Source organism: Cetorhinus maximus, chromosome 4 (genome assembly GCF_964194155.1).
Source record: "Cetorhinus maximus chromosome 4, sCetMax3.hap1.1, whole genome shotgun sequence".
In the NCBI taxonomy this organism is placed as follows: Eukaryota; Metazoa; Chordata; class Chondrichthyes; order Lamniformes; family Cetorhinidae; genus Cetorhinus; species Cetorhinus maximus.
The window spans coordinates 128,127,890-128,142,539 of record NC_135882.1 but is presented as its reverse complement, the minus strand read 5'-3'; the positions used below and the strand labels follow the sequence as shown (position 1 = coordinate 128,142,539).

General features: G+C 43.0%; 1 protein-coding gene across 3 annotated transcripts in view; it reads right to left on the bottom strand.

Moving 5' to 3' along the window:
• ints8 (integrator complex subunit 8) overlaps positions 1 to 14,650 on the bottom strand; it is a 111,579-nt gene that overhangs the window by 34,746 nt on the left and 62,183 nt on the right. For 2 of the 3 annotated variants that reach the window (XM_078540802.1, XM_078540803.1), the window contains exons 16-18: positions 6,658 to 6,859; positions 5,184 to 5,234; positions 990 to 1,111 (exon numbers count right to left, since the gene is read on the bottom strand). In XM_078540802.1, the coding sequence (XP_078396928.1) occupies positions 990 to 1,111; positions 5,184 to 5,234; positions 6,658 to 6,859 (375 nt within the window). The remainder of the gene's footprint in view (positions 1 to 989; positions 1,112 to 5,183; positions 5,235 to 6,657; positions 6,860 to 14,650) is intronic. The other variant, XM_078540804.1, reaches the window with a different exon arrangement.

Genomic DNA, 14,650 nt, shown 5'->3' with positions numbered 1-14,650 from the left:
GGGCCAATAATATTTATTTCTCTTTGAAACAAGAAGCTAACCAATTAGTACAGCCACAAAAACAGTGTTACTTATCAAGTTTTTGTTAAGTGCCACGATTCTGGTCTGTGATTTAATTTGCCAACAGCTCATGTTGAACAAGTCCTTCCAAAGTGAGCAACAATCACACCCAAATCTTCATCCGTTACATCAATGAAAGTTAAAGGCACTCAACTGACAAATGGAATTTAGCTTGAGAAGTGTCTGGAAATGTTTTTTGGTGCAGAGAATAGGATCCTGAATACACTGGATACACATTCAGGACCCTGTTCTCTGCACCAAAAAACATTTCCATACACTTCGCCAAGCTAAATTCCATTTGTCAGTTGAGTGCCTTTAACTTTCTTGGAATTATGATAAAATCCATTGGATTTGGGAAACTGCAAGTTTGCTGCATATTGGCCATATTGGCACCCATTGACAATTCTCTGATATGTGCTCCCAAAAAGTAATACTTTGTGTTAGAAGCAGAACCTCTCAGAATTTATTGTACAATTGTAAGTGGTAAAAATTATTCCCTAGTTTTCTAGATCTATTGGACCCAAAAGATCTTGGAATGCATTCGCTGGGTAGTATTCTCTTGCACCCTGTTATGTGGAAGAGGCTTTATTCCTGAAAGATGTCATACCTCAATATAAGGTTATAAGAAACATATGAACCTAATGAGGTCTATTCATGAATGTCCAGCAGTCTCTCTTCATAGGCATAGAAGATGAATGGGGTAACCTAAAAGTTTAATCCTTTAGCTGCTCTGATCACATAATTGCACCATATGCCAACAGAGAGAAATGAAATGGAGATAGCACAGAGAAACATGTATCTTGGGGCAGTGATATGCTCCAAAGGCTTTCTGCAAGGGAACTTGCTGAAACCAGCAACATGTGACAAGCAGAGTAGCTTTCTTTTTTCTGCACAACAAGCTCTAGGGTAAAATGCAGAAATATGGTTACCTTCACAAATGGATTGTTCTGGACAAGCGCTGCAGGAATTTGAAGTGTCAGATATTCATTTTCCTTCCAGTTCAACATGAAAGCAACACATTCTTCAGTTATAATTTGCCGGAGTGGAATGTCTGAAACATTTGAAAGAAATTAATAAAAATCTATAAACATAACAATTAAACTATGGTTTCCTTTATTCAATCATTTTTAAAATCTACACCACCTTAGCAATAATAATTCTACATTAAAAAAACATTTTTAGTGAATTATTGTACCGATGAAAGTGAGGATGTCAGTGCTTAGCAATTAAAAGAGCCTCAACTGTTACTCTGACGGCTCAGTGGTTATCCCATGAATAGTTGATCCACACCAGGCAGATCCCTGGTTCAACCCGTGGTCGGTATGGAATTATTAGATCTGAACTGCCGTGTCAGTAGGGGTGCTATGGCTGACTTACACAAGGTAAGGGAGAGAATAATTAGCAAGCATTCCTGCTTCTGATGTCTAATTAGCAACCAATTGGAATTACACATGTGAGAGAGTGGTGGGAAACTCCCAGAGCAGCAGAAACAGAGAGCAGAGCAGGGCTTAAAAGAGGAGGGTTGTAGCCAGCCAGTGGACAGTCAGAGCAGCGTTTGGAAACAAAAATCGAGGTGTGACATCACAAGTAAGCAAGATTGGCTGGTGAGTATTTCCCATTTATCTTAGCTAGGGAATTTCATTCAGGCTAAATAGAATATTAATTGAAATAATAATATAAGCACAAACAAGACTAGATGCATTAGTTAAAAAATGATCAATTAGTTAATTAAAATGCAATAAAAGGTGGCTGGGGAGGTGATGTGTTGTGGCTGTAATATGTGGCACCTCGCGGATGCCTGTGTGAAACACAGCAGCCACGTGCAATAACTGTCTGCAGGTCAAGGAGCTTTGGCTCAGAGTTAATGAACGGGAGGCCGAGCTACAGACATTGCAATGCATCAGGGAGGGAGCAAGTTACCTGGACACTGTGTTCCAGAAGGTAGTCACACTTCTAAGGCTAGGGGTTATCTGATTTGGTCCATGACTAGGGACAGGAGAGTGTGACTGGGAGTGAGGCAGGTATGGGGACCCACAAGATAGAAGTGGAAGAGCCTCAGCCCTTGCAATTATGCAACAGATTCGAGGTTCTTGCAACTTATCAGCTGCAACAACAAAAACAACTACATAACTAGTTTCTCACATGCCCAGAATAGATGATCAAATCACTTTGGGTAATATGTGGCAATATGTGGCACCTCGCGGATGCCAGTGTGAAACACAGCAGCCACGTGCAATAACTGTCTGCAGCTCAAGGAGCTTTGGCTCAGAGTTAATGAACGGGAGGCCGAGCTACAGACATTGCAATGCATCAGGGAGGGAGCAAGTTACCTGGACACTGTGTTCCAGAAGGTAGTCACACTTCTAAAGCTAGGGGTTATCTGATTTGGTCCAACTTGGGTACATCTCATGTTCCTAAAGAATAATAAATGCGGGCACTCCTGCAGGCTGCAGGTGTACTGAGTCAAACTTAATCCTGTGTGATGTAACTCTGAATCCTGTGAACCTAAATCAACAGCTCAGAAAATTAGAGGGGCAATTCCATTGACTATAAATGTTATAAATTGAGCAAGGTGGGTTACAAAACAGTGCATTTCTTGTCCAAGGTGAGGTCTCAGATAGAGTCAGGAGGCAGAATGTTGAGGCATGAGATTGTCAATATCAATCTAATGGAAAACGTGGCAGAACTTACATACTATCATGGCACACGAGCAGCAATCAGGTGGTTTACAAATATGGGGTATAGTCTGACCTGAGAATTCAGTACAATCACAATTTGTGTCAATATCTAAATGGCTAGAGGAACTGCATTCACGGTATTTTGGAGAGAAAAGGTAGCTGGGTGAAAAACTGACTAACTCCTATCTTTGTCAAGTGCTAAAATATTAATTTTGAAAAGGGGAATATTTCTATGCTTTTATTATACTATGCTAATGTCTGTATACACACATCCACACACAAACTGAGCATTTGGCTGAAAACTTAATTTCAATCAGTTTTGAATTCTATGCGTAATTTTCACATGTAGCATTTTGGTTTGATTTCTGTAAAGTGAGAGACCATGTGGCAAATACATTATGAAAATGATCGAGAATACAGCACTATAATGAATTACATGTATATAAATGGCATATCTTTATTTTTGTTTAAGGTGTTTTGAAGGAGCAAAGAGTTAGAGAAGTGAAGGTTTAGGAAGGGAGTTCCAGAGCTTAGAGCTATGTCAGCTGAAAGCATGGCTGCCAATGGTGGGGCGATTAAAATCAGGGATGCTCAAGAGGGCTGTGAGGCTGGAGGAGATTTCAGAGATAGGGAGATGAGGCCAAGGAGAGATTTGAAAATAAAGATGAGAATTTTAATGAGAAATACTTAATCAGGAACCAGTGTAGGTCAGCAAGGACAGTGTAATGGGCAAAACGGACTTGGTGCAGCAGCTGGAGAAGTTAACTACAACACACAAGGATTTGTTGTGCAGTGAGTTGTGGGATGGTGCTCAAGCAGCTTTTGGTTATAAAATATACCTCTCCATGGACCAGAACATCCTCAGCAGACCTCCATGATGAGGCATGGTTAATGGATCTTGCATTTTTAGTCGACATCACGAGGCACTTGAACGTTCTGAATAAGAAGCTGCAAGCAGTCGCAACAGAACTGTTCAGCCATACGCCTGCTTCTGATTTAAGTTTTGGTGTTTGCAAGTCAGCTGGTTTATGGTTAGGCCTCACTGTAATATTCTGTTCTTGAAAAACAGCTGCAGAGGCCTACTTTCTTTGTGGGTTATACTTCATGGCTCATGGCCTGAGAGTTTGTTAGTTGTTTTCAAGGCTTCCGTGACAGATGGCCAGAACTGGAGATGTTTGTAAACCCTACTACTGTCAATATTACTTATGCCGCACCATGTATTCAAATAGAACCAAATAAGCTTTAATGCAATGAGTAGCTGAAGAGCAGGGTTGATGCGGTGGGTATGCTGGTATTGTCAATGTTCCCAGCAAAGGAGTTGGAATGCATGCTGCCAATATTGACAGCACTTAATACTTTCACAAATGATCTTACAGAATAATTTGTTTTTGCTAAGGGCTCAGCTACATTAAGTTTTTCAGTTGTCTATGACAAAGCTGGTTTCATCAATAAAGCCCCTGGTGAAGGGGAAGTAAGACCAGACCTTGCATTGGAGAGACAAAGCAATAGTGTTCTGTAACAAATGTAAATACCTTCCGATGCAAATATAAGCCACAGATGTTGCATGAAAACTGGTTCTGTAGGTTTCCAGGGTTATTTATCCAATACATAAATATTAATGTTTTATTGGAAAAGCAATTGTATTAAACTTGCATTTAATCCTGCTTCTGATCCTAAGGTATTTTAATCATATGTAGCCCAATTATTGGCTGTGGCAGATAGATTCAGTTCTCCACTTCAAAATGTTGCGCACATCTGCAGCAACGCATAAGGGGAACTTAAAGATTGATTCCTTCTGTTACTTTCTCAACATTGCAAGCACTAATGCTTTACTCAAGTCAGGGGTGTTTATGGTCACCACTCATGTGGAAAATTCAAATATTTAGAGAGCTGAAGTTTAAATATTCTTTGAGAGTCACAAGCATTAAAAACTTCTGCAAGTGCTAGTTACACTGCTTACCTTTGTGGTAGTGTATAATTGATTGCTCAGACAAAAAAATCCAAAATACAATTAGTACAAACAGCTGTACTAGATTTCAAAAAAATGCTACTTGGCTTATTCAACAAATGCCAATAGAACATTTAATATAGAATAAAGCTAAACTTTACACACAATTTCAGAATTCAAAGAATTATTTTGGGCATATAGGCTAGAATTTAGCTTCAAAGAGTCAGAGTGGGTTAGGAAGAGAACTGAAATAGATATAGTGTAAGAAAACAGAGAATGTGCTCTGTGGTGCAAAGAATAATGTTGGATTAAAGTCAAAATATTTTGCAGGTTCAGCATATAAATTTTGCAGATATTAACTATTAATTAAATGTGCTGGAAGCTGCAAAGATATTCAGTGTCACTTTCATCACTACAAAATTTTAACTACAGTGCAAACAAAGTAAAATAAGTGTTTTTATGTTGATCATAAACAGCCGGCCAAGTGTTCGGTTTACCTTCTCTTAGCATGGCTGAATGACGCGATGACATTTTACCACCAGGGTATGCTGTAAAAGAGAATAAAATGGTGGCCTCATGTGCAAAAACTGACTCAGCTCTTAATGCACAGAGGGAATTTTAAATACAAAAACAATACTGTTGTCACCAATTAGATTTTTAATACTAATAAATTGTCAGAAAAGATGTTTTAAATATCAGAAAACTAAAGCTGGTGTTAATTGAAATGCACAACTCAGATGACAGAAAATAATACACTATGGCTTTAATGGTGAAAAACACAAGAAAAAATCAGCCCCCCAAGCCACCCACCTTTACCTCTGCGGCCTCCCCAACTTTGTAACCTCCATCAGCCCAAAGGCTCTCCCCTGGACACTGTTCTGACTCCAACCTCGTACAACTCTCCTCTCCACCCCATTTACCATAGTGCCTTCAACTTCTCAAGCTCCAGGCTCTCGAACTCACTTTCTAAACTTAACTGTCTCTCCAACTTCCACATCTCTCTCTATTCTTCCTTAAAATCCATCTATTTGAACATGTCTTTCTGATACCTTCTAATATGGCTCTGTGTTCATTTTTTGATTATGCTCTTGCGAAGTGCTTATGGATATTTTCCTCCTGCCTTGCACTGATACTTTAAATGTGCTATATAAATGCAAGTTGATGTTCCTGCTGTAGCTATAGTCACTCTAGCTCAACATGTCTGGTGAAGTTAAGACAGACCTCAGAACAAGAGAACAGAATGAACCGTTTATAACTTTACCCAATCTGTTTTCATGAAGACTGTTGTGATTTCTGCACTCTGTGCACAAGTCTACACCATCCATTTCAGACCGAACAGAAGCCCACAGGCTTCTCAATAATTGTGATCAGCTTCATTATGTAATTGATCAATAGTCATGCTTCCACTTCAGACAATATTACAAAACAGTTTGTAAACCTAGCTTTATTAAACATTCAGAACAGGCTTCAAAAAGGACACAGATATATAACAGAGGCAGAATCTTCCTAATTATAGCATCTACACTGCAAACTAAGTTGAGCTGGAAGGTCCAGATGACAGGGGAGTAGTTAATTAGATGCAATAGCTTGCCAGCATGCATTATTTTTCAAAAAAAGATAAAAAGCTTTGCATAATTATGATTTTTTTCCCTCCTCTTCCCTTCTCACTGATCAAAGCGATGAAATGTTGATCTGCTCATAGATCTTCATGCATGTCATTCTGCAGTTGACCATTAGGAGGTCCATAAAATGGCTCCAGGTCATTTCAAGTCTTCCTCAGCTTTTCCCCTTTGTGAAACATCTAGCCTCAGTTCAGCATTTCTCTTATATCAGACAACTGAGATTTCCAAGTAACCATATGACAAACTACTGGTTTGAATCCACACCTGAACAATCCTGGGCATAACATGAGCTATCATAAAGTCAAATTTTTATATTTTGAAAAGTCAGTAAAAAAAATTCTTCCCTTACCCGGTAGCCTCATCTCAAGGTAACCTCGAACCCGACTCACAAGGTCAGCTGGTGGACGCTCTCCTGCACTTTCTATGCCCGATTTGTGCGCGCTGATATCCAAAAGTAGCATTTCATTCAACATAACTTGGCGAAGCTTTGGGGAAAACTCTGTAACCAGTTCAAGGCAGGAGGAATAGAGCTGCCGTGCGTGAGTGAAATCCTAAGAAGAAAAGGAGGCAATTTAAAATTTTATCTAATTTTTAACTAACTCTCTCAGGTGGATTGTTCCCAAAAGTAAGAGCTAATGCAAAAGGCTGATAATACAATGAACACTTGTACAATCAATTGCAATTTGTCGGAAAATTTTAATCTCAAATGGTATTCGATTGAATAGCTCAACCTCAAAGCTTTCCTGTGACAATGAAAAGTTGCAGTGATACAACTGATATCTGATATAACCGTACAATGCAAGCACTATGCTGTCAGACTTTAATAAAAGGCACCAAAGACCTTACTTAAATATGAATTGAAGATTATATTTTAATTTATTATGGCAAGAAGAAAAACAGAAAAAATGAGATTGATGTACTTGATGCATTTAAGTTTATTTGTTAAGTACATAAAAACATAAATAGGAGTAGACCATTTGGTCCCTCAACCCTGCTACTCTATATGGCCATGGCCAATTTTGTGCCTCAATTCCACTTTCCCATCCCACTCCCCATATCCCTCGATTCCCTGAAAGATCATAAATCTATCTACCCCAGCCTTGAATATACTCAACGATGAAGCATCCACAACCTCTGGAGTAAAGAATTCAGTCTTCTGAGTCAAGAAGTTTCTCGTCACCTCAGACCTAAATGATCAAACCCTTATCCCGAGTCTATGGGCTGGATTTTCGTCTTAGAGGGCGATAGCTCAAGTAGGGACATTTCCCGGTAGGCGCACCCGCATCAGGAAAAAGTGTCCCAAATGGTGAGGGATAGAGTAAGGCCTGCCGCCCCCGGATGCAAATCTGAGGTGTCCACAGTGGCTGCCGGCTGAAGAGGTGAGCTGGTTAAAAGGCCCATCCCAGTTGTTTTTTTTAAATGTTAGGCCCTATACCCCTCACCCCTCCCACCATCATCCCCCCAACCCACTCCCCATGCTACATCTATGCCAACTCATTCCCCCACCTACCCCCAATGGCCCCTCATACCCTTTATACCGACTCACAGCACTTTGATTCCCTTTTTTATCTGTATTTTGTCATAGTATGTGGGTGTCACTGGCAGGGCCAGCATTTATTGCCTATGTCTAATTGCCTTGAACTGAGTGGCTTGCTAGGCTATCTCAGGGGGCAGTTGAGAATCAACCACATTGCTGTGGTCTGGAGTCAAACATACAGCAGGTAAGGATGGCAGATTTCCTTCCCTAAAGGACATTAGTGAATCAGATGGGTTTTTACAACAACTGGTGATAGTTGTCATGCTCACCATTACTGAGGCTAGCTTTATATTCCAGATTTATTAACTGAATTTAAATTCTGCCAGCCTCTGTGGTAGGATTTGAAGTGGTTTCCCCAGAGCAATAGCCTGGACCTCTGGATTACTAATCCTGTGACATTACCATTACACCTCTATCTCCCCCATTCATCCAATGTGCACAGAACCAATGAAGCCTATAGTAATGGCATATGTGGAAATGCTTAAAAAGCAGTTCATTCATAACTTGCTTAAAAGATAAATTGCTGCATATCTTTTAAAGTGTCAATCAACCAGACATTTGGAGTATCAATAGCAGAATCTATAAGCATGTGACACCTCTTTATCTTGTGCAAACATGAACCATTGACAAAATAGATCTAAGAAAAAAGCTCGAGATTTCAACCAAGCAATGTTTTCCCTTCTCTCCACCCGTTTTATCAAAGTAATGGAAGTCTGGGCTCTCAGAAAAGCATGCATGATGGGTTTGTTGGAACAGGCGCACAGAAGGGAAGGCATTGCTTGACTAATAAAGCACAGAGGTAAAAGGTTGTAAACCTATTTCGTCACTGGCTCAATGTTTATTTATACAGGATTAAGAGCTGTAAAGCTTGTAGTTTCTAGCATTGATAATTTAAAGGTCTAGTTGATTGACACTTTTATAGGGCTGCAGGAACAGCAGTTTTTTTTAAGAAAGTTACGAATGGCTGCTTTTCTAAGCATTTACATAGCAAGATAGAAAAGTAGGAGTAGTTCATTCGGCCCTTCAAGCCTGCTCTGCCAGTCAATATGACCATGGCTCTAGCTCAACGCCATGCTCCTGCTCTCTCCCCATACCTCTTGATGCCTTTAGAGTTTAAAAATCTATTTCCTTCCTAAATATATTTAGTGACTTGGCCTCCACAGCATTCTGTGGTAGAGAATTTCACAGGTTCACCACCCTCTGAATGAAGAAGTTTCTCCTCATCTCAGTCCTAAATGGCCTACCCCGTATCGAGATTGTGACTCCTTGTTCTGGACACCCCAGCCAGAGGAATCATTCCTGCATCCAGTCAGTCTAGCCCTGTCAGAATTTTATATGTTTCAATGAGATCCCCTCTCATTCTTCTCAATTCCACTGAATACAGGCCTAATCGGCCCAATCTCTCATATGACCATCCCACCATTCCAGGGATCAGTCTGTTGAACCTCCGCTGCACTCCCTCTATGGCAAGTATATTCTATTCTTTCTTAGGTAAGGAGACCAAAACTGCACACAATACTCTAGGTGTGGTCTCACCAAGGCCCTGTATAGCTGCAGTAAGACATCCTTGCTCCTGTAATCAAGTCCTCTCGAAATGAAGGCCAGCATGCTATTTGCCTTCTTAACTGCTTGCTGCACCTGCATGCTTGCTTTCAGTGACTGATGGACAAGGACACCCAGGTCCTTTTGTACATCAACATTTCCCAATCTTTCACCATTTAAATAATACTCTGGCATTCTGTTATTCCTACCAAAGTGGATAACTTCACACTTATTCACATTATGCTGCATCTGCCCACTCACTCTACTGGTCTTAATCACCTTGAAGCCTCTTAGCATCCTCCTCACCACTCACATTCCCACCTAGTTTTGTGTCATCAGCAAACTTGGAAATATTACATTTGGTTCCCTCATCCAATTAATTGGTATATACTGTGAATAGCTGGGGCCCAAGCACTGATCCCTATGGTACCCCACTAGTCACCACCTGCCATTCTGAAGACCCATTTATTCCTACTGTTTCCTGTCTGCTAACCAATTCTCAATCCATGCCAATATATTACCCCCAATCCAATGTGCTTTAATTTTGCACATTAACTTATGTGGGACTTTATCAAAAGCTTTCTGAAAATCCAAATACACCACATCCAGTGGTTCTCCCTTATCTATTCTGCTAGTTACATCCTCAAAAAACTCCAGTAGGTTTGTCAAACATGATTTCCTTTTCATAAATCCATGTTGACTTTGTCTCATCCTGTTGATATTTTCTAAGTATTCTGTTATCATATCCTTTATAACAGACTAGCATTTTCCCTACCACTGATATTAGACTAACCAGTCTGTAATTCCCTGTTTTTTCCCTCCCTCCTTTTTAAGATAGTGGAGTTACATTTGCCACCCCCCAATCTGCCAGGACTGTTCCAGATATGAACCAATGAACCCTCTAGTAACAGTGTATACTGGGTGAACGGGCATGGAAGTGCTATGAATTGACGTAGATGGTTTGATGGGCCATTTGGGGTGGATGGGGGTGCATGGGCTAGCATGGAGAACATGGGAAGACCATTTGATCTTTCAAAGGATTTCAGCATCTACACTATGGTTCATGATTCCTCTGAGGGACAATGTATCATGAGTCCATGAGAAGTTGGCCCAACTCTTATGAAAATTGTGAGGGACTAGGATGTGCCTACCCCCACAATGGAGCCAGCCAGGTCCAGGTGCAGGGTGCAGCCCTCAGCCTCTTTCACACCAAAGAAAATTGGGGGCACTAGGAATCCAGGACCCATCTGCCATTTTTATAGGTCTGTGGAGTCTCCCCAATTCTGCAAAAATCTGGTCCTATGTCCCTGTGTTATAGATTCCTAGCCAGTGTCTTCATGTCAAGCCTCTTCAGTGTCTTGTATGAGATCACCTCTGATTCTTCTGAACTCCAGACAGGATAGGCCTAATTTACTCAGCCTCTCATCATAGGACAACTCTTTCATCCCAGGAACCAATCTAATGAACCTTCGCCATACTGCCTCCAAGGAAAGTATATCCTTCCTTAGATATGGAGACCAAATTTGCACATGGCACTCCAGGTGTAGGCTCAAAGTCCTGTAAAATTGTAGCAACACTTGTTTTCTTGTACTCCAAGCTCCTTGCACTAAAGGCCATGCTATTGTTCTTTCTAATTGCTTGATGTACCAACCTTCTGTGGTCCTTGCATGAGTACACCCAGGTTTTCTTGAACATCAATACTGACGAGTTTCATGCCCTTTAAAAAAAAAAATTCTACTTTCCTATTTCTATTACCGAAGCAAATAACTTCACACTTCCCCACATTGTATTCTATCTACCACCTTGTTGCCCACTCATTTAACCCATATATATCTCTTTGCAGCCTCTTTCTGCACTTTCAGGTCAGTCGAGATTGCTTTCGCCTTCTAGGGAACTGCTCTCAAGTGCAGGTAGTCAAAACTGCAAGAAGGCAGGAAATGATATGCAAGGGGAGGGTGGAGAATAGAAGGGTGGTGCAGAAGCTGGGCAAGCGACGTGGAGGGGGGTGTAGGGAAGAACGCCCAGAAAAAAAAAGGGTGGGGGGTTGGGGGGAGAGGGTGAGGGGGCTGAGCGCACCCGGGAAAAGTCAGGGGGCAGAGCGCACCCGGGAAAGGGAGGCAAAGTGTGTTAGCGAGTGAGGCCCTTTCGGGGGGAGGGGGAGAACTCAGGCACTGGTGGTAGGAGGAAACAGTGACACTTGGAGGGAAGTGGGATGCGGTAGGGCGGGAGGCTCAAGACATGCGTCTGGCAGGTATACGTGTCATCAGGTGGATCCTGGAGGAGGACAAGAAAGGTGGCATGGATAACGAGGGTGGCCAGGGTAAGGCTGGGCATGTGTGTGGTAACAGGTGTAGGCTATGAGGGGAGGAAAGGCATGTGGAAATGGATGGTGATCGGATCCAGGGTAATGGGGGAAGGTTCCAGGGTGACAGAGGGGAGAGTAAAGGCGGCATTGAGTGGGTCAACGGTGATGGGGGAAGTTGGTGGTTGACGGGAAGGTAAAAGGTGGTGGAGTGAGTTTGGAATAATACGTGCACCATTTTTCAGCAGCATCAAGGCAATGTCCTCTATGTAAAACTGTAATACATTGAAGTGGGAGGAGGGTTTTTTCAGGTGGGTGGAATTCAAGGTCAGCACCTTTGCTTGACTAAAGGGACACTCTGATAATCATGAGGAAACTATGAGAACAATGCTCAGTTGTGATCCTCACTCTATGGTGAAGCCTACACAGCAGTAGGTTTGTTTCCGAATCATGGGTCTCAGAATAGAAATCACAGCAAGGTGTGAAGCTGGCATTCAGTCTGAGCTATCTGCCATCAGCTGCACTCGGACACAGCAATGAAGGATGGGAGGGAGGTGGATGCATACAAGGGGCATGTCTAGCGGTGGCCATCCAACTCGCGACTCCAAACTTCCATCCTCCCACATGAGTGGTCATAGCTGACAAGAGATGGTATGCTGTGCTGCCAAGGCAATGGTCTTTCTATAGAGGGTGGTGGTGACAAGCGTAAAAAAGTGTCTGAGCGAGACTTCTTGCATATGGCTCTCATCACCCCAGTCAAAGAGCACTGGCTCCATACGCAGGGTGAACGGGTGGAACAGCCACCTGTGGTTCTCCAGAATGTCCTTTACCTGGAAAGGGAGACACCAGCAGAATAATCAACAAGCCTGATGAGCAATTCTTTTTATTCATTTATGGGATGTGGGTGTCGCTGACTAGGCCAGCATTCATTGCCCATCCCTAGTTGCCCTTGAGAAGGTGGTGGTCAGCTGCCTTCTTGAACTGCTGCAGTCCATGTGGTGTAGATACACCCACGTTGTTGTTAGGAAGGGAGTTCCAGGATTTTGATCCAGTGACAGTGAAGGAATGGCGATATATTTCCAAGTCAGGATGGTGAGTGGCTTAGAGGGGAAGTTCCAGGTGGTGATGTTCCCATGTGTTTGCTGCCCTTGTCCTTCTAGATGGTAGTGGTTGTGGGTTAGGAAGGTACTGTCAAAAGAGCCTTGGTGAATTCCTGCGCGCAGCGGTGGAGGAAGTGAATGTTTGTGGATGGGGTGCCAATCAAGCGAGCTGCTTTGTCCTGGATGATGTCTTGAACGTTGCTGGAGCTGCACTCGTCCAGACAAGTGGAGAGTATTCAATCACACTCTTGACTTGTGCCTTGTAGATAGTGGACAGGCTTTGGTGAGTCGAGTGGTGAATTGTTTGCCACAGGATTCCTAGCCTTTGACCTGCTCTTGTAACCACCATATTCATATGGCTAGTCCAGTTCAGCTTCTGGTCAATGGTAACCCCCAGGATGTTGATAGTGGGAGGGATTCAGCAATGGTAATGCCATTGAATGTTAAGGGGCGATGGTTAGATTCTCTCTTGTTGGAGATGGTCATTGCTTGGCACTTGTCAGCCCAAGCTTGGATATTGTCCATGTCCTTTGGACATACACTGGGCAGAATTTTCTGCCTGCCGGGCTGGCAGGCCCAACCCAATCTCCGGCGGGCAGGGAGCCGATCCCTGCCGGAGAAGTGGGCCCAGCTGCCATTTTACGTGGGCGGGGCAATTAAGGCCGCACAGCGTGACGTCCGCCGGCAAGCGCTATGCGCTTCCTGTGCGGACAGGGGAGTTTCCCCAAAAGCGAGAGTGCGGTCTTTCGTGCGTATGCGCACGAAAGAGCGCAAATCTCCATGAGGCTAAGTGCTGCCTCAATTGGCCAATGACAGGTTCGCGGGTGCACAGCTGATTTGGCTGTGCCCTGCCTTCCTTAAAAATTTAAATGGGGTGGGATGACTTCGGGGGCTCACCCCGACGTCATCCCGCGTCATCTTACACGTCGGCGAGCGGTTTCCGCCCCCTGCTCGCCGACAGCAAAATTCAACCCACTGTTTCAGTATCTGAGTCGTTGCAAAGAGTGAACATTGTGCAAACATCAGCGAGCATCCCTATTTCTGACTTTATGGTGGAAGGTCATTGATGAAGCAGCTGAAGATGGTTGGGCCCAGGACAACACCCTGAGGAACTCCTGTAGTGATGTCCTGGAACTGAGATGATTGGCCTCCAACAACCACAACCATCTTCCTTTGTACTGGTATGATGCCAACCAGTGGAGAGTTTTCCTCCTGACTGCCATTGGCTCCAGTCTTGCCAGGGCTCCTTGATGCCACACTCAGTTAAATGCAGCCTTGATGTCAAGAGCAGTCACTCTCACCTCACCTCTGGAGTTCAGCTCTTCTGTCCATGTTTGAACTAAGGCTGTAATGAGGTCTGGAGCTGAGTGACTCCAAAGTGAGCGTCAGTGAACAGGTTATTGCCAGGCAAATGACGCTTGATAGCACTGTTGATGACCCCATCCATTATTTTACTGATTGGGAGTAGGCTGATGGGGCACGTAATTGGCCACATTAGATTTGTCCTGCTTTCTGGTGCAGGACAGACCTGGGCAATTTTCCACATTGCCAGGTAGATCCCAGTATTGTCACTGTACTGGAACAGCTTGCCTAAGGGTGCAGCAAGTTCTGGAGCACAGATCTTCAGTACCATTGAAGATTGCCTGCCTAGGATTTAAGGGTGACAGGCAGCATATTAGCCAGCCATCTTGATCACATATTATGTGCCTTTGCTGATGGCGCAGATATGGAAATAAAGGCTACTCACTGCGATGAGATCATGTAGAAATCAATGCAACTGAAGTTCCAGATGGGGGATGGGGGGCATGTTTGTCCCCCGAATGCATGTGGAACATTGCATCATTTGAATTTCCACTGAATC